The sequence below is a fragment of the Scyliorhinus torazame genome, chromosome 13 (assembly GCF_047496885.1).
Source record: "Scyliorhinus torazame isolate Kashiwa2021f chromosome 13, sScyTor2.1, whole genome shotgun sequence".
In the NCBI taxonomy this organism is placed as follows: domain Eukaryota; kingdom Metazoa; phylum Chordata; class Chondrichthyes; order Carcharhiniformes; family Scyliorhinidae; genus Scyliorhinus; species Scyliorhinus torazame.
In genome coordinates, this window is record NC_092719.1 from 214,807,108 (window position 1) to 214,829,433 (window position 22,326).

At 50.9% G+C, this 22,326-nt stretch overlaps 1 protein-coding gene across 2 annotated transcripts in view; it reads right to left on the reverse strand.

The window, feature by feature from the left end:
• The window catches only part of LOC140388610 (monoglyceride lipase-like), a 78,688-nt gene that overhangs the window by 35,292 nt on the left and 21,070 nt on the right, over positions 1-22,326 (reverse strand). For both annotated transcript variants that reach the window (XM_072473047.1, XM_072473046.1), the window contains exon 3: positions 12,948-13,084. In XM_072473047.1, coding sequence (XP_072329148.1) covers positions 12,948-13,084 — 137 coding nt within the window. The remainder of the gene's footprint in view (positions 1-12,947; positions 13,085-22,326) is intronic.

Genomic DNA, 22,326 nt, shown 5'->3' on the forward strand with positions numbered 1-22,326 from the left:
GGCCAGGTACTCCAGAAGCCCGGTGGTAGGGTGGTAGTTGCAGCCCTGAGAGTGTGGGGACAGTGGCGACAGCACTTGAGGCTTGAGGGGGCCTTGATCTGGGGCCCGATCTGTGGGAATCACAGGTTCGCTCCGGGGGGATTGGACGGGGGGGTTTCAGGGTTGGCAGTGGGCGGCGATTGAGGGGTTTGGAGATTTGTTCGAGGAGGAGAGTGAGTTGCCCTGCGGCAATGGGTTCAGATATTTGCAGGTGTGGAACTACGTGAGGAAGCAGGCGATGTCCTTTACTGATCTGCCGCACCCGGGGTTGCAGGACAAGGTGCTGTTGCAAAGAGGGGTTGGAGCGGGCAGGGTGTCAGAGATATATAAGGAATTGATGGATTGGGAGGGAGCCCCGATAGGAGTAGTTAAGGAAAAGTGGGCGGAGGGGCTCGGGGGAGAGCTAGAGGGCTGTGTTGTGGGGGAAGCTTTGAGGAGGGTAAATGGGGGTGAATGGGTCCTCCTCATGTGCCAGGCTAAGTCTCAGTTAACGTTTTTTTAAATTTTAGAGTACCCAATCAATTTTTTCCAATTAAGGGGCAATTTAGCGTGGCCAATCCACCTGCCCTGCACGTCTTTGGGTTGTGGGGGCGAAACCCACGCAAACACGGGGAGAATGTGCAAACTCCACACGGACAGTGACCCAGAGCCGGGATCGAACCTGGGACCTCGGCGCCGTGAGGCAACAGTGCTAACCCACTGGGCCACCGTGCTGCCCTAGTTTCAGTTAATTTAAGGTAGTCCACAGGACGCATATGGCGGTGGTCAGAATGGGCAGTTAGTTTGAGGGGGCAGAGGATAGGTGTGGGCGGTGTGTGTGGGGGGGGGGGGGGCCCGTGAATCAGGTGGGGGAGCAGAGGGCAACAGGGTTTGGGGGTGCAGGCAGGCCCGCTGTGAAGGGGCAGGTGTAACATGTTGTAATTGTGACCATTTGACATTTCCATTTCCCCTAGCTACAGATAGTGCCCTCCCCCGTCCCACCCCCGCAGTATCCACTCAGTGATCCTCTCTCTTGATCTTCTGTGGTCTAGTGCTACGTCTAGGTGTGTCCGTAGGATGCGATGCACATCAGAGGTGGAGGCAGCCTGCCACTTTCCGCCCCCTATGGCCTTTGATCACCTTGACGGACATCCTCTGGAGGACCTGGAGCTGGAGCCCTGGAAGGGTGGCAGGTGGAACTGATGCCATGTGGTAACGTATACCTTCGCAGCTCAGTGGAGGTCGTTGGTCTTCTTCCTGCACTGGCGGTCGTCCTGCTCACGCTGCCCGAAATGACAGTCACTCCCACTGCCTCCCAGGCGGCATTGGTGATGCAGCGGCTGGCCCTCCAACACCCTCGGGGGAACAGGGCGGGATTCTCCGCGAACCGGCGGGGCGGGAAATTCCGGCGCGAAGGCGTAGCGTGCACCACTCCGGCGTTGGGCCGCCCTGAAGGTGCGGAGGGATTCCGCACCTTCAGGGGCTAGGCCGGCGCCGGAGTAGATTGCGCCGCGCCAGCCGGCGCAGCAGGGGCTTGGCGCCATGCCAACCGGCGCCGAAGGGCCTCCGCCGGCAGGTGCGAGTTGGCGCATGCGCGGGAGCGCCAGCGTGTGCTGTCGTCATCCCAGCACATTCGCGGGGCGGGTTCATCTCCGTGTCGGCCATCGCGGACTGTTACAGCGGCCGACGCGGAGGAATAGAGTGACCCCACGGCACAGGCCCGCCCATGGATCGGTGGGCCCCGATCGCGGGCCAGGCCACCATGGGGATACCTCCCGGGGCCAGACTGCCCCGCGCCCCCCCCGAGGACCATGGAGGCCGCCCGCGGAGACAGTTCCCGCCGGTAAGTACCTGTTGTAATTCACGCCGGCTGGCACCGGCTGAAAACGGGCGGCCACTTGGGCCATCGCGGGCCGGAGTATCGGCGGTGGGGCCGCTGCCAGCGGCACGAATGTGAAAACTCCACGTGGACAGTGACCTGAGGCCGGGATCAAACCCAGGTCCTGGGTTTCAACCAGGGGTTTTATCAGCTCAATAACTCAACTTGGAACCATCCTGTCACATGACTGAGACTTGAGCTATCTGAATTCCTTTAATTGAGGTAAGAAGGTAAGTGAGTGATTTTTACTCATTTTTACTTTTATACCTTTTTCAAATTGTGTGTGTCGGGGGAAACTGAAGTGACATCACAGAAAAGCTGTGACCTGAGTGGCTGGTTGGGAATCTACACTAAATTAAAAAAATTAAGCATTGGTAACTAATTAAACATAATTACTTAATTATAATTTAGAGGGGTATCTAAGCCAGAGATCGGAGAGTACTGTATTTAGCTTTCACATTTCTATTAGAAATCTAGTGCTAGGAAACAGATAGTTAACAGAAACTTTGAAATTAAAAAAAATATATATTAAATTTTTTTTTTTTAAATTTTAAAAAAAAATTTAAATTAATTGACGCAATGTCAGTTAGAGGGGTGCTGTGCTCTGACTGTGAGATGTGGCAGGTCCGGGAGGCTTCCAGCGTCCCGGATGGCTTCACCTGCAGAAAGTGCACCCAACTGGAGCTCCTCACAGACCGCATGGTTCGGTTGGAGCAGCAATTGGATGCACTTAGGAGCATGCAGGTGGCGGAAAGCGTCATAGATCGCAGTTATGTAAATGTGGTCACACCCAAGGTGCAGGCAGAGAAATGGGTGACCACCAGAAAGGGCAGGCAGTCAGTGCAGGAATCCCCTGTGGTTGTCCCCCTCTCGAACAGGTATACCCCTTTGGATACTGTCGGGGGGGATAGCCTATCAGGGGAAAACAGCAGCAGCCAGAGCAGTGGCACCACGGCTGGCTCTGATGTTCAGAAGGGAGGGTCAAAGCGCAGAAGAGCAATAGTAATAGGGAACTCTATAGTCAGGGGCACAAGTAGGCGCTTCTGTGGACGTGAAAGAGACTCCAGGATGGTATGTTGCCTCCCTGGTGCCAGGGTCCAGGATGTCTCTGAACAGGCAGAGGGCATCCTGAAGGGGGAGGGCAAACAGGCAGAGGTCGTTGTACATATTGGTACTAACGACATAGGCAGGAAGGGGCATGAGGTCCTGCAGCAGGAGTTCAGGGAGCTAGGCAGAAAGTTAAAAGACAGGACCTCGAGGGTTGTAATCTCGGGATTACTCCCTGTGCCACGTGCCAGTGAGGCTAGAAATAGGAAGATAGAGCAGCTAAACACGTGGCTAAACAGCTGGTGTAGGAGGGAGGGTTTCTGTTATCTGGACCACTGGGAGCTCTTCCGGGGCAGGTGTGACCTATATCAGAAGGACGGGTTGCATCTAAACCGGAGAGGCATAAATATCCTGGCCGCGAGGTTTGCTAGTGTCACACGGGAGGGTTTAAACCAGTATGGCAGGGGGGTGGGCATGGGAGCAATAGGTCAGAAGGTGAGAGCATTGAGGGAGAACTAGGGAATAGGGACAGTGGGGCTCTGAGGCAGAGCAGACAGGGAGAAGTTGCTGAACACAGCGGGTCTGGTGGCCTGAAGTGCATATGTTTTAATGCAAGAAGTATTACGGGTAAGGCAGATGAACTTCGAGCTTGGATTAGTACTTGGAACTATGATGTTGTTGCCATTAGAGAGGCCTGGTTGAGGGAAGGGCAGGATTGGCAGCTAAACGTTCCAGGATTTAGATGTTTCAGGCGGGATAGAGGGGGATGTAAAAGGGGAGGCGGAGTTGCGCTACTGGTTCGGGAGAATATCACAGCTGTACTGCGGGAGGACACCTCAGAGGGCAGTGAGGCTATATGGGTAGAGATCAGGAATAAGAAGGGTGCGGTCACAATGTTGGGGGTTTACTACAGGCCTCCCAACAGCCAGCGGGAGATAGAGGAGCAGATAGGCAGACAGATTTTGGAAAAGAGTGAAAACAACAGAGTTGTAGTGATGGGAGACTTCAACTTCCCCAATATTGACTGGGACTCACTTAGTGCCAGGGGCTTAGACGGGGCGGAGTTTGTAAGGAGCATCCAGGAGGGCTTCTTAAAACAATATGTAGACAGTCCAACTAGGGAAGGGGCGGTACTGGACCTGGTATTGGGGAATGAACCCGGCCAGGTGGTAGATGTTTCAGTAGGGGAGCATTTCGGTAACAGTGACCACAATTCAGTAAGTTTTAAAGTACTGGTGGACAAGGATAAGAGTGGTCCTAGGATGAATGTGCTAAATTGGGGGAAGGCTAATTATAACAATATTAGGCGGGAACTGAAGAACATAGATTGGGGGCGGATGTTTGAGGGCAAATCAACATCTGACATGTGGGAGGCTTTCAAGTGTCAGTTGAAAGGAATTCAGGACCGGCATGTTCCTGTGAGGAATAAGGATAAATACGGCAATTTTCGGGAACCTTGGATAACGAGAGATATTGTAGGCCTCGTCAAAAAGAAAAAGGAGGCATTTGTCAGGGCTAAAAGGCTGGGAACAGACGAAGCCTGCGTGGAATATAAGGAAAGTAGGAAGGAACTTAAGCAAGGAGTCAGGAGGGCTAGAAGGGGTCACGAAAAGTCATTGGCAAATAGGGTTAAGGAAAATCCCAAGGCTTTTTACACGTACATAAAAGGCAAGAGGGTAGCCAGGGAAAGGGTTGGCCCACTGAAGGATAGGCAAGGGAATCTATGTGTGGAGTCAGAGGAAATGGGTGAGGTACTAAATGAATACTTTGCATCAGTATTCACCAAAGAGAAGAAATTGGTAGATGTTGAGTCTGAGAAGGGTGTGTAGATAGCCTGGGTCACATTGAGATCCAAAAAGACGAGGTGTTGGGTGTCTTAAAAAATATTAAGGTAGATAAGTCCCCAGGGCCTGATGGGATCTACCCCAGAATACTGAAGGAGGCTGGAGAGGAAATTGCTGAGGCCTTGACAGAAATCTTTGGATCCTCACTGTCTTCAGGGGATGTCCCGGAGGACTGGAGAATAGCCAATGTTGTTCCTCTGTTTAAGAAGGGTAGCAAGGATAATCCAGGGAACTACAGGCCGGTGAGCCTTACTTCAGTGGTAGGGAAATTACTGGAGAGAATTCTTCGAGACAGGATCTACTCCCATTTGGAAGCAAATGGACGTATTAATGAGAGGCAGCATGGTTTTGTGAAGGTCGTGTCTCACTAACTTGATAGAGTTTTTCGAGGAGGTCACTAAGATGATTGATGCAGGTAGGGCAGTGGATGTTGTCTATATGGACTTCAGTAAGGCCTTTGACAAGGTCCCTCACGGTAGACTAGTACAAAAGGTGAAGTCACACAGGATCAGGGGTGAGCTGGCAAGGTGGATACAGAACTGGCTAGGTCATAGAAGGCAGAGAGTAGCAATGGAAGGATGCTTTTCTAATTGGAGGGCTGTGACCAGTGGTGTTCCACAGGGATCAGTGCTGGGACCTTTGCTCTTTGTAGTATATATAAATGATTTGGAGGAAAATGTAACTGGTCTGATTAGTAAGTTTGCAGACGACACAAAGGTTGGTGGAATTGCGGATAGCGATGAGGACTGTCAGAGGATACAGCAGGATTTAGATTGTTTGGAGACTTGGGCGGAGAGATGGCAGATGGAGTTTAATCCGGACAAATGTGAGGTAATGCATTTTGGAAGGTCTAATGCAGGTAGGGAATATACAGTGAATGGCAGAACCCTCAAGAGTATTGAAAGTCAAAGAGATCTAGGAGTACAGGTCCACAGGTCATTGAAAGGGGCAACACAGGTGGAGAAGGTAGTCAAGAAGGCATACGGCATGCTTGCCTTCATTGGCCGGGGCATTGAGTATAAGAATTGGCAAGTCATGTTGCAACTGTGTAGAACCTTAGTTAGGCCACACTTGGAGTATAGTGTTCAATTCTGGTCACCACACTACCAGAAGGCTGTGGAGGCTTTAGAGAGGGTGCAGAAGAGATTTACCAGAATGTTGCCTGGTATGGAGGGCATTAGCTATGAGGAGCGGTTGAATAAACTCGGTTTGTTCTCACTGGAACGAAGGAGGTTGAGGGGAGACCTGATAGAGGTCTACAAAATTATGAGGGGCATAGACAGAGTGGATAGTCAGAGGCTTTTCCCCAGGGTAGAGGGGTCAATTACTAGGGGGCATAGGTTTAAGGTGAGAGGGGCAAGGTTTAGAGTAGATGTACGAGGCAAGTTTTTTACGCAGAGGATAGTGGGTGCCTGGAACTCGCTACCGGAGGAGGTGGTGGAAGCAGGGATGATAGTGACATTTAAGGAGCATCTTGACAAATACATGGATAGGATGGGAATAGAGGGATACGGACCCAGGAAGTGTAGAGGATTGTAGTTTAGTCGGGCAGCATAGTCGGCACGGGCTTGGAGGGCCGAAGGGCCTGTTCCTGTGCTGTACATTTCTTTGTTCTTTGTTGTTTGTTTGTATACAGAACTTCCCTCAGCAGGTTCTCTTCTCCCAGCTTTCCGAGGCCAATGTTTTATGGGCAGCCTTGGAAAAGACATGTGCTCAAGGTCGTCCTATAGCAGGGAGGCATTAACACCACCGACTGTGAGGAGAAGGCTGCAGACTGCCTGGCATCGCTCCACCTGGTCCATCAAGGTGCAAGCCATTTTGAGGCTCAGCGACTTGACAGCAACGCAGAACAGTGGTGGTAAGGGAAGGAGAGGAATGCCAACCTGGGGCTGCAAATTCCACTCCCCTGGGCAACAACATGTCCTTACTGCGGTAGAAGTTGTGGATCCAGAATTGGACTCCTTGGCGATCTGAAGATTTATCAAGCCTGACGGACGTCATCCTTGATTTTGAGGGACCTCCACGGCCGCTGAATTACACAGCTTTTGTGTCTCATCTTCAGTCACTGTTTGACCTCCAAAGAGAAACAGTACTCCAGGCCAGCAGCCTATCGCTGTCTGACATTTTACCATTGAGCAGGTAGCAGCAGAAAGAAATCTATCCCTCATCGACACTGTGACCTCCTGGAACATTGAAACTCGTGTCTTCAAGACTAATTGAACGCTCCATGTCTTCCCCCATCATGGAAGTCCTCACTTCTGGAAAGGCAGATCAATTTGCAACAGTCAGTCACGTACGCTCTGAACGAATACCCCATTGGACTTTTCATTCTGGACTCACATAAAATCGTGGACGGAATTTGGCCAAGTGTCTGTCTCGGACAGAAAGCTGGCGTCTTTCTCTCCAGTCACTCTGGTGTTGTTGGGTGACATAGAGCCGGCAAGAGGTTGGGGTGCCATCTTTAAAGGGCACCCCGATCTGTGTTGGAACTCCCCTCACCCAATAATCCTCACCCGAATTACGCTCCCTTCCCTGTCTCCCCCCACCCCCACCCAACATCCACCGCTGGTATTGAACTCCCCCCCCCCCCCCCCCCCCCCCCGTGGGATGAGAGCACGTAGGGTGCTCTGAGTGGGGGGCCCCCCCTCAGTGGGGGGGCCACTGTCGTACTGAACAGAACGGACTACTGCAAAGAAGTATACCGACAACTGAACAACCAAGAACACTACAGACAGTTACCCGCAGATCCGACCAAGGAACACATCAGCCAACTTAACAGACTGATCAAGACCTTGGATCCAGATCTTCAGAGCACCCTACGTACTCTCATCCCACGTACTCCCCGCATTGGAGATCTCTACTGCCTCCCAAAAATACATAAGGCCATCACACCAGGCCGCCCTATTGTTTCAGGCAATGGGACCCTGTGTGAGAACCTCTCTGGCTACATCGAGGGCATCTTGAAACCCATCGTACAAGGTACACCCAGCTTCTGTCGCGACACGACGGACTTCCTACAGAAACTCAGCACCCATGGACCAGTTGAACCAGGAACATTCCTCGTCACAATGGACGTCTCGGCACTCTACACCAGCATCCCCCATGACGACGGCATTGCTGCAACAGCCTCAGTACTCAACACCGACAACTGCCAATCTCCAGACGCAATTCTGCAACTCATCCGCTTCATTCTGGATCACAACGTCTTCACCTTCAACAACAAGCTCTTCATCCAGACGCATGGAACAGCCATGGGGACCAAATTCACACCCCAATACGCCAACATCTTCATGCACAAGTTTGAACAGGACCTACTCACCGCACAGGACCTTCAACCGATGTTATACACCAGATACATCGATGACATTTTTTTCCTTTGGACCCACGGCGAAGAATCACTGAAACGACTACACGATGACATTAATAAGTTCCATCCAACCATCAGACTCACCATGGACTACTCTCCAAAATCAGTTGCATTCTTGGACACACTCGTCTCCATCAAGGACGGTCACCTCAGCACTTCGCTTTACCGCAAACCCACGGATAACCTCATGATGCTCCACTTCTCCAGCTTCCACCCTAAACACATTAAAGAAGCCATCCCCTATGGACAAGCGCTCCGTATACACAGGATCTGCTCAGACGAGGAGGAGCGTAACAGACATCTACAGACGTTGAAAGATGCCCTTGTACGAACGGGATATGGCACTCGACTCATCGATCGACAGTTCCAACGCGCCACAGCGAAAAACCGGACCGACCTCCTCAGAAGACAAACATGGGACACAACCGACAGAATACTCTTCGTCGTCCAGTACTTCCCCGGAGCGGAGAAACGACGTCATCTTCTTCACAGCCTTCAACACGTCATTGATGACGATGAACATCTTGCCAAGGTCATCCCCACACCCCCACTACTTGCCTTCAAACAACCGCGCAACCTCAAACGAACCATTGTGTGCAGCAAACTACCCAGTCTTCAGAACAGTGACCACGACACCACACAACCCTGTCATGGCAATCTCTGCAAGACGTGCCAGATCATCGACATGGATACCACTATTACACGTGAGAACACCACCCACCAGGTACGCGGTACATACTCGTGCGACTCGGCCAACGTTGTCTACCTCATACGCTGCAGGAAAGGATGTCCCGAAGCGTGGTACATTGGCGAGACCATGCAGACGCTGCGACAACGAATGAACGGACATCGCGCAACAATCACCAGGCAGGAACGTTCCCTTCCAGTCGGGGAACACTTCAACAGTCAAGGGCATTCAGCCTCTGATCTCCGGGTAAGCGTTCTCCAAGGCGGCCTTCAGGACCCGCGACAACGCAGAATCGCCGAGCAGAAACTTATAGCCAAGTTCCGCACACATGAGTGCGGCCTCAACCGGGACCTGGGATTCATGTCACATTACATTCATCCCCCACCATCTGGCCTGCGAAATCCTACCAACTGTCCTGGCTTGAGACAATTCACACCTCTTTAACCTGGGGTTATCCCATCTCTGGATCTGTAAAGATTTAATCACCTGCTAATGCTCGCATTCCTAGCATTGTTTGGCATCTTTGAATTTGTCTGTATATATGTTTCTGGAACAGACCTCTTCATTCACCTGAGGAAGGAGCAGCGCTCCGAAAGCTAGTGACATCGAAACAAACCTGTTGGACTTTAACCTGGTGTTGTAAGACTTCGTACTGTGCTCAATAAAATAGTGTTGCACTATTTCAAGTGTTGGTGACCTGTATGTGATCCAGAACACCCAACACATCATGATACCAGGAGTGGTGGGATACTAGCACTTCTTAGACCTACCTGCAAGTGATCTGCCTTCCGCCAGCATTCCGTCATCCTGCAACATCGCCGGCAACCTCGGGGCCAACTGGAAGATTTTCAAACAGCGCTTCCAGCTCTTCCTCGAAGCCACAGACAGAGAGGGCGCCTCGAACACCAGGAAGATTGCTCTTATCCTCTCCATGGCCGGGGACCATGCCATCCACATTTTCAACTCTCTCACCTTTGCAGATGACGAAGATAAGACGAAGTTCAAGACGGTCCTCCTCAAGTTTGACACTCACTGCAGTGTAGAGGTGAATGAAAGTTTTGAACGCTTTGTTCTTTGTTCTTTGTTCCATGATACGCGACCAGATCGTTTTCGGTGTTCAGTCGGACCCCCTACGTCAGCAGCTCCTCAAAGTAAAGCAACTCACCCTAGCGACCGCCATCGAGACCTGTGTCTTACATGAAAACGCCACAAGTCGGTATTCCCATATACAAGCGGCTGAAAATGCACGGCAAGGTCTCCACGAGGCGGAACGGGTCCAAGTGATTGAGCACCTCCAGGGCCTCAGCCTGGATGAGGGCGGCCATTTTGCACACTTTTCACGGACTCCTGTGCTTGTACGCAGCAAACGAGGGGACGGCGACGTTGAGGAACGTAATGCGCAGGCGCACACCAAGCACGACCGCACCGCGCGGTGGCGCAGCGAACGTGCTGACATCACGACGTGCGGCAACTGTGGCTCCGCCGATTTGAAGCGGCAATGTCCCGCAAAATCTCGACAATTCCTACGATGTGGAAGACTTGGCCACTATGCTGCCTGCTGTCGACCAGCTCAGCCTTCCAACTCATATCGCTTCAGCCAGCCTCGCAGGAATGTTCGGGCAATTCAACCCACGGTCACCGAGTCCGATGCGGACCTCCCACACAGCAGTGACACCGAGGACCCGAAGGCACCTTTTCGAGTCGGTGTCGTAACGAAAAACAGGCTGTGCCCGGAGCAAAGACACCAGCCGCTGTCGGTATACAGCATCGATCCAGACGATGAGTGGTGTGCCACCGTGACGGTCAACCAGAATTCGTCGCCCACCTCAGAGACTTCATTTGTGAACTTTGTGGACTTATGGACTTTATGATCTGTTCTGTTCATCCGTTTAATCGTTCAAGTGGTTTGTATATAGTGTGCATCTCGTTATTCTTGTGACACACTGTTTTTCTGCACCAGGCACCTTCCCATGTAAATAGCTTAGTTTTTATGTACATAGTCCTGTAAATATTTCGCACACACGTAGTCAGGAACATTCACCACACACTATTTATTGTCACGCAGGTACATTTTTTTATAAAAGGGGGATGTCATAATATACACCAGTATATCATGGTGCAGACACACACTGATGGACACACAGTTGGACCAATCAACATACACAACACCGCAGCCAATCACCAGTGAGAGCACACGCACTATAAAGACAGGGGACAGGAGAGTTCCCACTCATTCGAGTAGCAGCTAGCTAGGAGGACGGAGTTCATAGCCAGCAACACAGACGTTCACCATGTGCTGAGTGCATCGACTGGTTAGGACAAGGCAAAGGTCTTTAGTTAAAGCTGGTATCGTATTAACCCACAGTCTAAATATGTTTAAACAGTTAATGGTTCAATAAAATAGTGTTGCACTATTTCAAGTGTTGGTGATCTGTATGTGATCCAGAACACCCAACACATCAGCACAGTGGTTAGCTTCGCTGTCTCACAGCGCCAGGGACACAGGTTCGATTCCGACTTTGGGTGACTGTCTGTGCAGAGTCTGCACTTTCTCCCCGTGTCTGTGTGGGTTTCCTCCGGGTGCTCCGGTTTCCTCCCACAGTCCAAAAATGTGCAGGTTAGGTGGTTTAGGTAAATTGCCCTTTAGTGTCCAAAAAAAAAAGGTTAGGTGGGGTTATAGGGATAGGGCGTGGCCTGGGTGGGGTGCTCCTTCAGAGGGTGGGAGCAGACCCGATGGACTCCCAACCTCCCTGAGGAAACCCACGCAGACACGGGGAGAACGTGAAGACACCGCACAGAGTGACCGAAGCAGGGAATCGAACCTGGGACCCTGGATCTGTGAAGCGATAGTGCTAACTACTGTGCTATCGTGCCCACAATTCTCCAATGTATTACTCCCTATCCCATGCGATTCAATTTTGCCCACTAACCTCTTATGAGCGACCTTATCAAATGCCTTCTGAAAGTCTAAATACAGCACATCTGGTGCACCCTGATGTCAACTACTTTCTGTGGTGCGAATTCCACAGGCTCACCACTCTCTGTGTGAAGACATTTCTCCTCATCTCTGTCCTAAATGGTCTACCCCGTACCCTCAGACTGTGACCCCTGGTTCTGGACACCCCCACCATTGGGAACATCCGTCCTGTATCTACCCTGTCCAGTCCTGTTAGAATTTTATAGGTTTCTATGAGATCCCCCCTCAAACTTCTGAACCACAGCAAATATGATCCTAACCCACTCAATCTCTCCTCATACGTCAGTCCCGCCATCCCAGGAATCAGACTGGTAAACCGTTACCCATCCCCCCGCTATAGCAAGAAAATCCTTCCTTAGATGTGGAGATGCCAGCGTTGGGCTGGGGTGGGCACAGTAAGAAGTCTTACAACGCCAGGTTAAAGTCCAACAGGGTTATTTGGAATCACTAGCTTTCGGAGCGTAGCTCCTTAATCAGGTGAGTGAAGAGGTGGGTTACAAAAACACAGCATATATAGACAAAGCCAATGATGCAAGATAATACTTTGAATGCAAGTCTTTGCAGGTAATTAAGTCTTCACAGGTCCAGACGGAGCGACTGGAGAGAGGGATAATCACAGGTTAAAGAGGTGTGAATTGTCTCAAGCCAGGACAGTTGGTAGAATTTAGCAAGCCCAGGCCAGATGGTGGGGCTAAATCACCCCGTCTGGACCTGTAAAGACTTAATTACCTGCAAAGGCTCACATTCAAAGTGTCGCCTTGCATCATTGACTTTGTCTATACATGTGTTTGTGTAACCTACCTCTTCACTCACCTGATGAAGGAGCTGAGCTCCGAAAGCTCATGATTCCAAATAAACCTGTTGGACTTTAACCTGGTGTTGTAAGACTTCTTATTGCACCCTTCCTCAGATAAGGAGACCTAAACTGCACACAGTTAAGTTTGTTAAGCATGATTTGCATTTCATAAACCCATGCTGGCTTGGTCCAATCCCGTTAATACTTCCCAAATGTTCTGTTATCTCATTTTTTTATAATGAGCAATAAATATTGGCCCTGCCAGTGACAACCCACATGACAGGACATGAAAGAATAAAGAAAAAAAAATTCCTTCCAATGGATCACTTACCATGGAAACTGCAAATAAGTAAATCTTTAGCAGTGGGAACTTTCTCTTCAACATGTCAAGGTGCTGAACGCAGTCCCGGACATATATTCTGAAATCAGCTATACACAGGCGTTCCCCTTCACTTTGTCCATGGCCAACTACACAGAGGAGAAAGAATGACTTAGATACATTGGAGAAGTGAGTCAGGAGCTCCCTCAAAGACTCAGTGGTGAGTACGGAGTGGGACGCTGGTTAGGTCCCCTTTTCAACTGGGGTAGTGTTGGGGGGGATGGGGGGGCCAGTCTGCTCAGGTGGATAGATGGCTAGTCAGTGATGCAGGATAACACCAGCGGCTAGGGTTCAATTCCCATGCTGTTTGGGCAATTCATGGAAGTCTGCTTCCTCACCTTGTCTCATGCTTGATTTGGAGTGGCATGTAACCAATTGTCTATCTCTCTGTAGTGCCAAGCGATGCCCACACTTCTCTGGGGGCAATGACTAATTGCACACCCAGTGTTACATCCAGGACAAAGCCGCCCGCTTGACTGGCACCCTATCCGTCACCTCCAGCATCTACACCCTCACCACAGGAATAGTGTTGGTGCAATGACACACCCCTGCTTGACACCTGTTTTAACAGGAAAGGAATCGGTGTTCCTGGATTGAGTGCAGCTCCAACACCAGCCAAGAATTTCAACACCATTCAGGACAAAGCAGATCGCTTGATTGACACCCCATCCACCTACTTCACCATTCACTCTCTCCACCACCACTGCACAGTGACAGCAGAGTATGCTACCTATAAGACGCACTTCAGAAACTCACTAAGGATTCTTCGACAGCACCTTCCAAACCCGCAAACTCTACCACCTAGAAGGACAAGGGCAGCAGATACCTGGGAACCCCACCACCCTGGAGGTTCCCCTCCAAGTCACTCACCACCCTGTCTTGGAAATATGTCGCCGTTCCTTCACTGTCGCTGGGTCAAAATACTGGAACTCCCTCCCTAACAGCACTGTAGGTGTACCTACAACAGATGGACTGCAGCTGTTCAAGAAGGCAGCACGTCACCACCTTCTCAAGGGCAACTAGGGATGGGCAATGAATGCTGGCCTAACCTGCAACACCCATGTCCTTGGAAATAATAAAATGAAACACAGGGATGGGGAGAGGAGTGAATTGATGAACCATTGTACTCCTGTGTTCAGGCAGAGATGATCAGTTCGCAAGTCTCAAAGCGTTTGCAATCAATGAAGTAGATTTTGAAGTGTAGTGACTGCTGTGAAATGTGGCATGTAATTTGTGCACAGCAAGCGCCCACAATAAACAATGCAATAATGAGTGCAGAGGTCTTGGACAGTCATAGGGCTAGAGGAGGGGGTTACAGAGATAGAAGGAAGGTTTGCAGTTCAAGAAGGGTTTGAAAAAAAGGTGAGAATTTTAAAGTTGATGAATTGTCAGACCAGGTACCAGGAGCCTGTACAGGTCAGTGAGCACAGAGGCTGATGGGTGAATGGAGCTCACTCCAGAGGTTGAGTTGCCAACTCTCCTGGATTGTCCTGGAGTTCCAGGAGTAAACATCTAGGGGGCGATTCTCCAAAATGGAGCCCAAGTGTTCGCGCCGTCGTGAACGCCGTCGCGTTTCACGACGGCATGAACCGGGCCCGGGTACGACCGATTCTGGCCCCCACAGGGGGTCAGAGCGGCGCTGGAGCGATTCACGCCGCTCCTGCCTACTTTCCCGGCGCCAAACGGGCGCCGCGCCAACCCGCGCATGCGCGGGGGGACTACTTTCGCGTGCCGGCCCCGACTCAGCTTGGCGTCGGTGTTCAGGGGCCGGCCGAGCCGGAAAGTAGGCCCAGGAGTGGGGGGAGGGAGAGGCTAGCCCGCCGATTGGTGGGCCCCGATCGCGGGCCAGACCCCACCGGAGGCCCCCCCCCCGGGGACGGAGCCCCCCCCCCCCCCGGGGACGGAGTCCCCCCCCCACCCCCCCACAGGCCGTCCCCTGACCGCGCAGAGTTCCTGCCGGCAGCGACCAGGGGTGAACGGCGCCGGCGGGACTCTGTCGTATCCCCGCGGCCGCTCGGCCCATCCGGGCTGGAGAATTGGTGGCCCCGCCGATTCCAGCGGCCCGCGGCCGGCACCGCGCCAGCGCAAATTGCACCGATTCTCTGCACCTCGGAGAATCGCCCGCCGGCGTCGGGGCAGCGTGGCGCGGTTGCGGCGATTCTCTGGCCCGGTGCGGGGCTGGGAGAATCGCTCCCCTAATCTCCAGGAACATCTGCTAACAGAAATAGGGATAATTTAAAAACATGCTTGCTTTTAATTTGTGTTTTTGTCAATGAATTGTCAAAACATCCGTCTTGAGAAAAATGGCTGTTGACTGATGGTCAGGAATCATCCAATGTAGAGTCTGGTGTGATTGGTGTGGGAAGGCAATACAGCACAAAGATGAACATGTTGGGCAACCAATGGTGGGACAATGTGGGGGAGGGCAGCTGGAGGTCATGTGATGAGACAGGAATATGGCCAATCAATGCAGGTCGTGGAGGTGGTCACAGTGGGGTGGAGGTGGTCAAGCTGATCCAGTACAGCTAGAACATTGGCACCTACTCGTCAGTGAGGAACACTGTCCAGTCAATCATCAGGAAAGTGATGGAGGGAGTCACTAACAGTCCATCAAGGGACACTTACCCAGCAATTACCTGCTCAGTTTGGGTTCCGGCAAGGTCACTCAGCTCCTGACATTATTACAGCCTTGGTTCAAACAGGAACCAAGGAGTTGAGCTCCAGAAGTGAGGTGAGAATGACTTTCCTGGGCATAAAGACAGCATTTGATTGTTTGGCATCAAAGAGCCTTAAGAAAACTGGAGTCAACGGGAGTCAAAGGAAAATGGTTGGGATTGTTGGAGGTCAGTCAACAATGTTCCAGAACATCACTGCAGGAGTTGCTCAGGGTCGGGTCCGAGGACCAACCATCTTCAGCTGCTTCATCAATGACCTTCTTTCCAACATAAGGTCAGGGGCTGCATTCTCTGCAGCCCCGCGCCGAAATCGCTTCAGTGCGGGGGCGGAAAGTCCACTTCCACGCCAAAATCGGTGCCAGATTCATCCTCAGATGAAGAATCAGAAGACCCTGAAAAGAGGCATGAAGAAGGGTCTCCAAAGTAGGTGCCAGGATAATGGGGCAATGTGCCGGATGGGTCCGGGGGTCCTTCATTGCCAGAATGAAGCACCTGGAAGGTCTCTTGATTTCTGCCACGGAAATGCCACCAGATACAACAAACTCCCTCCAGACTAACCTACTATCCACAATCTCTCGCACTGCCAAGGGATAAGGTCTCAGGATCTTGGCATGGTCAACCTGATATGCATGGGCCCGTCGAAGCTTGACTTGGAAGAAGGTCCCAAATGACTCAGTCACACACATCCCAATCCTGCCAAAGCCTGGCTAAGAACGTTACATGTTCATCTGCAAAATACAGAGTGCCTCAGCTGCAAACGCTGCTGAGAGAAAAGCCTCTGAGGGGGGATGAGGGTGAGCAACATCTGCTGGCTTGTCAGCGAGTCTACACTCCCCTGTCCTAACAAACGTCGACAAACACAGAAACCACCATTTTCCCAAGAAGCTCAGATTTGCCACCACCTCGGAGGCTGAACAATGAATAGAGTATCTGTAACCCTAACGTCATACATCACTGACTTTTGGGAACACACCATCATCCTCATTGTCCTCAGTGATGCTGGGTGCTATGGGCTCAGTTGAAGCCGGACCCATATTGCTGAAAACCATCTCCTCCATGGAGTTCAGGAGCTAAATTAAAAAGCAGACCCAAAAAGGTAATAATCTCTGGATTACTACCTGAGCCACGAGCCAATTGACATTGGATCAATAAGATTAAGGAGGCAAATGCGTGGCTCAAAGATTGGTGTGGGAGGAATGGGTTTGAATTCATGGGGCATTGGCACCAGTACTGGGGAAGAGGGAACCTGTTCTGAAGGGTTTGTCTTCACCTGAATCACACTGGGACTAGAGTCCTGGTGAATCGGGTAACTAGGGCTGCAGATAGGGCTTTAAACCAAATAGGAGGGCAGGGTTCAGTTGTAGGGAAAAGTAGAAAACCCAATTTGAAGGGGGAGGTAAGAGTGCAGTTAGCAATGTGGCGGATGGTTACCAGAAAATAAAAGCCAGCACGGCACTGGAGCGAATGGCACGGCTCCAGATGCCGATACCGTGTAGCAGCCCCCGACTGGCGCCACGCCGACCGCCCCGGCGCCAATGGCCGGAGAATCGGCAGACCGGCATTGCGTGAATCGCGCCCCCTCCCCCGGCAATGCTACAACCCGGCCCGTGATCAGGGAATCCCGCCATATAGGAGAGTAGGGAAATCCAACATTAAAACAAATTTGAAAGCTTTGTATTAAAATGCAAGAAGCAGTCGTAACAAACTTAATGAGCTAACGCCGCAAATAGAAAAAAAAGGATATGACTTGGTGGGGATTACTGCAACGTGGTTACAGGGAGACCAGGGCAGGGATTGTCCCGCAACCGGCGGGCGGGCCATACTGGCACCAAAGAGTGGCGTGAACCACTCCGGCGTTGGGCCGGCCAGAAACTGCGGTATCCTCCGCACATCCGGGGGCTAGGCCGGCGCTGGGCTGGTTGGCGCAGCGCCAACCGGCGCCAAAGGGCCTCTGCCGGCCGGCGCAAATTAGCGCATGCGAGGAGCGCCAGCGTGTTCTGGCGCATGCGCAGAACTGCTGCCGTGATTCCTGCGCATGCGCAGGATGTTTCTTCTCCGCATCGGCCATCGCGGAGCCTTACACAGGCCGGCGCGGAGGGAAAGAGTGCCCCCACGGCACAGGCCCGCCCACAGATTGGTGGGCCCCGATCGCGGGCCAGGCCACCGTGGCCCCCCCCCCCCCCCCCCAGGGCCGGATTCCCCCGCGCCCTCCCGAGGAGTCCGCAGACCGCCCTCAAAGCCAGGTCTCGCTGGTATGGACCTTGTCCATTTCACGCCGGCGGGACTGGCCGGAAACGGGTGGCCGCTCAGCCCATTGGGGCCCGGAGAATTGCCGGGACACACACACACACACACACACTGCCAATGGCCCCTGACCGGCGCGGCGTGATCCCCCTCCCCCGCCCAAAAACGGCGCCGGAGCGGCGGGGCGGGATTCACGCCGCCCCCGGCGATCCTCCGACCCGGCGGAGGGTCGGAGAATCCCGCCCCAGGTCTGGGAATTGAATATCCAAGGGTACGCAGTATTTCAGACAAAGGGTCTGAAAGGAGAAGGAGGTGGCGTAGCCCTGTTGGTGAGGAAAGGGATCAGTGCTGGAATGAGAAATGACATGAGCACTGGAGATCGAGATGTCAAGTCAGTCTGGAAGAAAAAACAAAAGGAAGAAGTCGTTGGTTACAGGTTCCCAAACAGTTGTTCCACAGTGGGGCACAGTATAAACCAGGAAATACTGGGGGCTTCCAAGAAATGTACGGCAATAATAATGGGTGATTTTAATATGCACAGAGACTGGAGGAAACAAATTGACACAGGTAGCATTGAATGCATTAGGCATTGTTTCCTGGAACAGTATGTTGGGGAACCAATCAGGGAGGAGGCTACTCTCAATTTGGTATGTTGCAATGAGGAGAGAGTCATTAATGACCTCATAGTTAAGGATCCCACTCGGGAGTAGTGACCATTGTATGGTAGAATACAAGATTCAATTTGGGGGCGAGAAACTGGAGTCCCACACTAGTGATCTGGAATTAAACAAAGGAAATTACACAGGCTTGAGGTCAGATTAGGCCCCTGTAGACTGGGCAGGAAGGCTGAAAGGTAGGACAACTGATTAACTGTTGTTGTTTTCAGTTGTTTAAGGAGATACTCAACCCGTCACAAATAAAATATATCCGAGTGAGGAAGAAAGATGGGAAGTGGGGAAAAAAACATCCATGGCTAATCATGGAGATCAAGGACATTATAAAGACAAAAACTAAGTTATATCATATTGCAAAGGCCAGTGGCAGACTGGAATATTGGGAAACTTTCACACATAAACAAAGGATACTAAAAAAGTAATTAAAAAATCTAAGGTAAATTACGAAAAAAAACTAGCGCAGAATATCAAAAAGGATAGCAAAAGCTTCTACAGGTACATTGGGGCTGGTTTAGCACAGTGGGCTAAACAGCTGGCTTGTAATGCAGAACAAGGCCAGCAGCGCGGGTTCAATTCCCGTACCAGCCTCCCCGAACAGGCGCCGGAATGTGGTGACTAGGGGCTTTTCACAGGAACTTCATTGAAGCCTACTTGTGACAATAAGCGATTATTAAAAGGGTCGAGAGTTGCGAAGGTGAATGTTGGCCCCTCGGAAGATGAAACCGGTGAGTTAATAGTGGGAAACATAGATAAGGCAGAGATGCTAAATCAATACTTTGCCTCAGTTTTCATGGTGGAGGACACGAGTACCATTCCTATCGGAACGGGTAATTCAGAGGTAATAGAAAAGGTGGAACTTGGAACAATCAGCATCAATATGGAAACGGTACTCAACAAACTCTTGGGATTGAGGGCAGACAAGTGCCCAGGGCCTGATGGCCTACATCCTAGGGTGTTAAAGGAAGTGGCAGCAGAGATAGTGGACCCATTGGTTATAATATTCCAAAATTCCCTGGACACGGGAAAGGTTCCAGTGGATTGGAAAAATGCTAACGTAACGCCCTTATTCAAAAAGGGAGGGAGGCAGAATGTGAGAAATTACAGGCCAGTTAGTTTAACATTTGTTGTTGGAAAATGTTTAGAATCAATTATCAAGGACGGAATATCAGGACATTTGTTAAGCCAAAGCGCTATCCCTCAGAGTCAACATGGTTTTATGAAGGCAAATCATGTTTGACTAATTTGCTTGAGTTCTTCGAAGATGTAACAAGCAAAGTGGATAATGGGGATGCGGTAGATGTAGTATATCTGGACTCATGGAAGGTGTTTGATAAGGTGCCACACAGAAGGTTGATTCACAAAGTGACATCACAAGGGATTAGGAGTAATTTATCAGCTTGGATAGAAGACTGGCTGATGGACAGGAGACAGAGAGTCGGAATAAATGGGTCTTTTTCTGGTTGGCAAGATGTAACTAGTGGCGTGCCACAGGGTTCAGTCCTTGGGCCCCAACTATTTACAATCTATATTAACGACTTGGACACAGGGATAGAAGGTTCTAGAGCCAAATTTACAGATGACACTAAAATAGGCGGGACAGTAAGTTACAATGAGGAAATAAGAACATTACAAATGGATACAGATAGGTTAGGAGAGTGGGCCAAAATGTGGCAGATGGAGTTTAACGTGGATAAGTGTGAGGTCATGCATTTTGGTCGAAGAAATGGGAAGGCAACTTATTATCTAAATGGGGAGAGGCTTCGGGGAGCTCCGATGCAGAGGGATCTGGGTGTCCTCGTGCATGGGTCACAGAAAACGAGCATGCAGGTGCAGCAGGTAATGAAGGCAGCAAATGGAATGTTGGCATTTACAGCAAAAGGAATTGAGTGTAAAGGGAAGGAAGTGTTGCTGCAATGATACGAGGCAGTGGTGAGACCGCACCTGGAGTATTGCGCACAGTTTTGGTCCCCTTTTTTGAGGAAAGATGTAGTGGCATTGGAGGCAGTTCAGAGGAGGTTCACAGGTCATTTCCAGAGAGAGGGGCTTGTCGTATGAGGAGAGCTTGAACAGTTTAGGCCTACACTCTCTGGAGTTGAGAAGAATGAGGGGAGATCTAATTGAGGTGTACAAGATGCTAAAAGGTCTGGATAAAGTAGACGTGGAGCTGGTGCTTCCTCTTGTGGGGCATTCGAGAACGAGAGGTCATAATCTTAGAATAAGAGGCAGCAAATTTCAAACAGATTTGAGGAAAAGCTACTTCTCCCAAAGGGTTGTGAATCTGTGGAATTCGCTACCCCAGAGTGCGGTGCATGCTGGGACAGGGGGTAAATTTAAGGAGGAGTTAGACAGGTTTTTAATTGGTAATGGGTTGAAGGGCTATGGAGAACAAGCAGGACGGTGGAGTTGAGGCCAGGATGGGATTGGCCTTGATCACACTGAGGGTGTTAGGCTCGGGAGGCTAAATTGACGACTCCCCCTCCTAGGTCATGTGTTCTAGGGAGGAGATGCTCTGGTTGTTTTTGCAATCTAGCTCTTTGTCTGTAACATTGTAGGGAGCAGATGAGGAACATATCAGTCATGATAGAATGGCGGAGCAGACTCAATGGGCCGAATGGCCTAATTCTGCTTCTATATCTTCTGAATTTATGAACATATGAAACCATTGCAGATTGTCGTAAAAACCCATCTGGTTCACTAATGATCTTCAGGGTTGGAAATCTGCCGTTCTTACCCAGTCTGGCCTACATGTGACTCCAGACCTACACAGCGGTGCAGTTGACTCTTAACTGCCCCCCCACCGAAATGGCCGAGTAAGCCACTCAGTTCAAGGGCAATTAGGGATGGGCAACAAATGTTGGCCCCGCCAGTGACACCCACATCCCAAGAATGAATAAAAACGTACTCTCGGAATGTCCTCAAAGCACCTCTGAAGAGGTCACACCTCCCACTGATTCATGGGAGATCCTGGCTTGCGACCAATTGAAATGGAGAAGGCTCATTCGGCACCAAACCCGTAGGGAGGGTTCATCAGGAAGGCGGAGGTGAAGCTGAGATGTCGGAGGGAGAGCGCAAGCCAACTACCCAACTGCCCAATCCTTCAAGCACCACCTGCTCTTCAAATTGCGTCGTTGAAGCCGACTTGTGCCAATAAGTGATTATTATTATTATTACTGGCAGATCAGCCATCTCAGAACCCATCACACTGGAACAGAAGCAACTTATCCTGGATCCCGGGGGAGTGCCCGATACCGGGATCCAGAGGATAACCATCTGGTGCTGCATTTAATAGATACATAGAAGATAGGAGCAGGAGGAGGCTGTATATCTATATCTAGCTGCCTCTTGAATATATGCAAAGTTTTAGCATCAACTACTTCCTGTGGTAATGAATTCCAAAGGCTCACCGCTCTGTGTGGGAAGAAATGTCTCCTCATCTGTGTCCGAAATGGTTTATCCTGAATCCTCAGACTGTGACCTCTGGTTCTGGACACACCCACCATTGGGAACATCTTCCGTGACTCTACCCTGTCTAGTCCTGTTAGAATTTTATAAATCTCTATGAGATCCACCCCCCCCTCATTCTTCTAACTCCCGCGAGGACAGTCCTAACCTAGTCAATCTCTCCTCCACCCAAACAGGGGCTGTTTAGCACAGGGCTAAATCGCTGGCTTTGAAAGCAGACCAAACCAGGCCAGCAGCACGGTTCGATTCCCGTAACAGCCTCCCCGAACAGGCGCC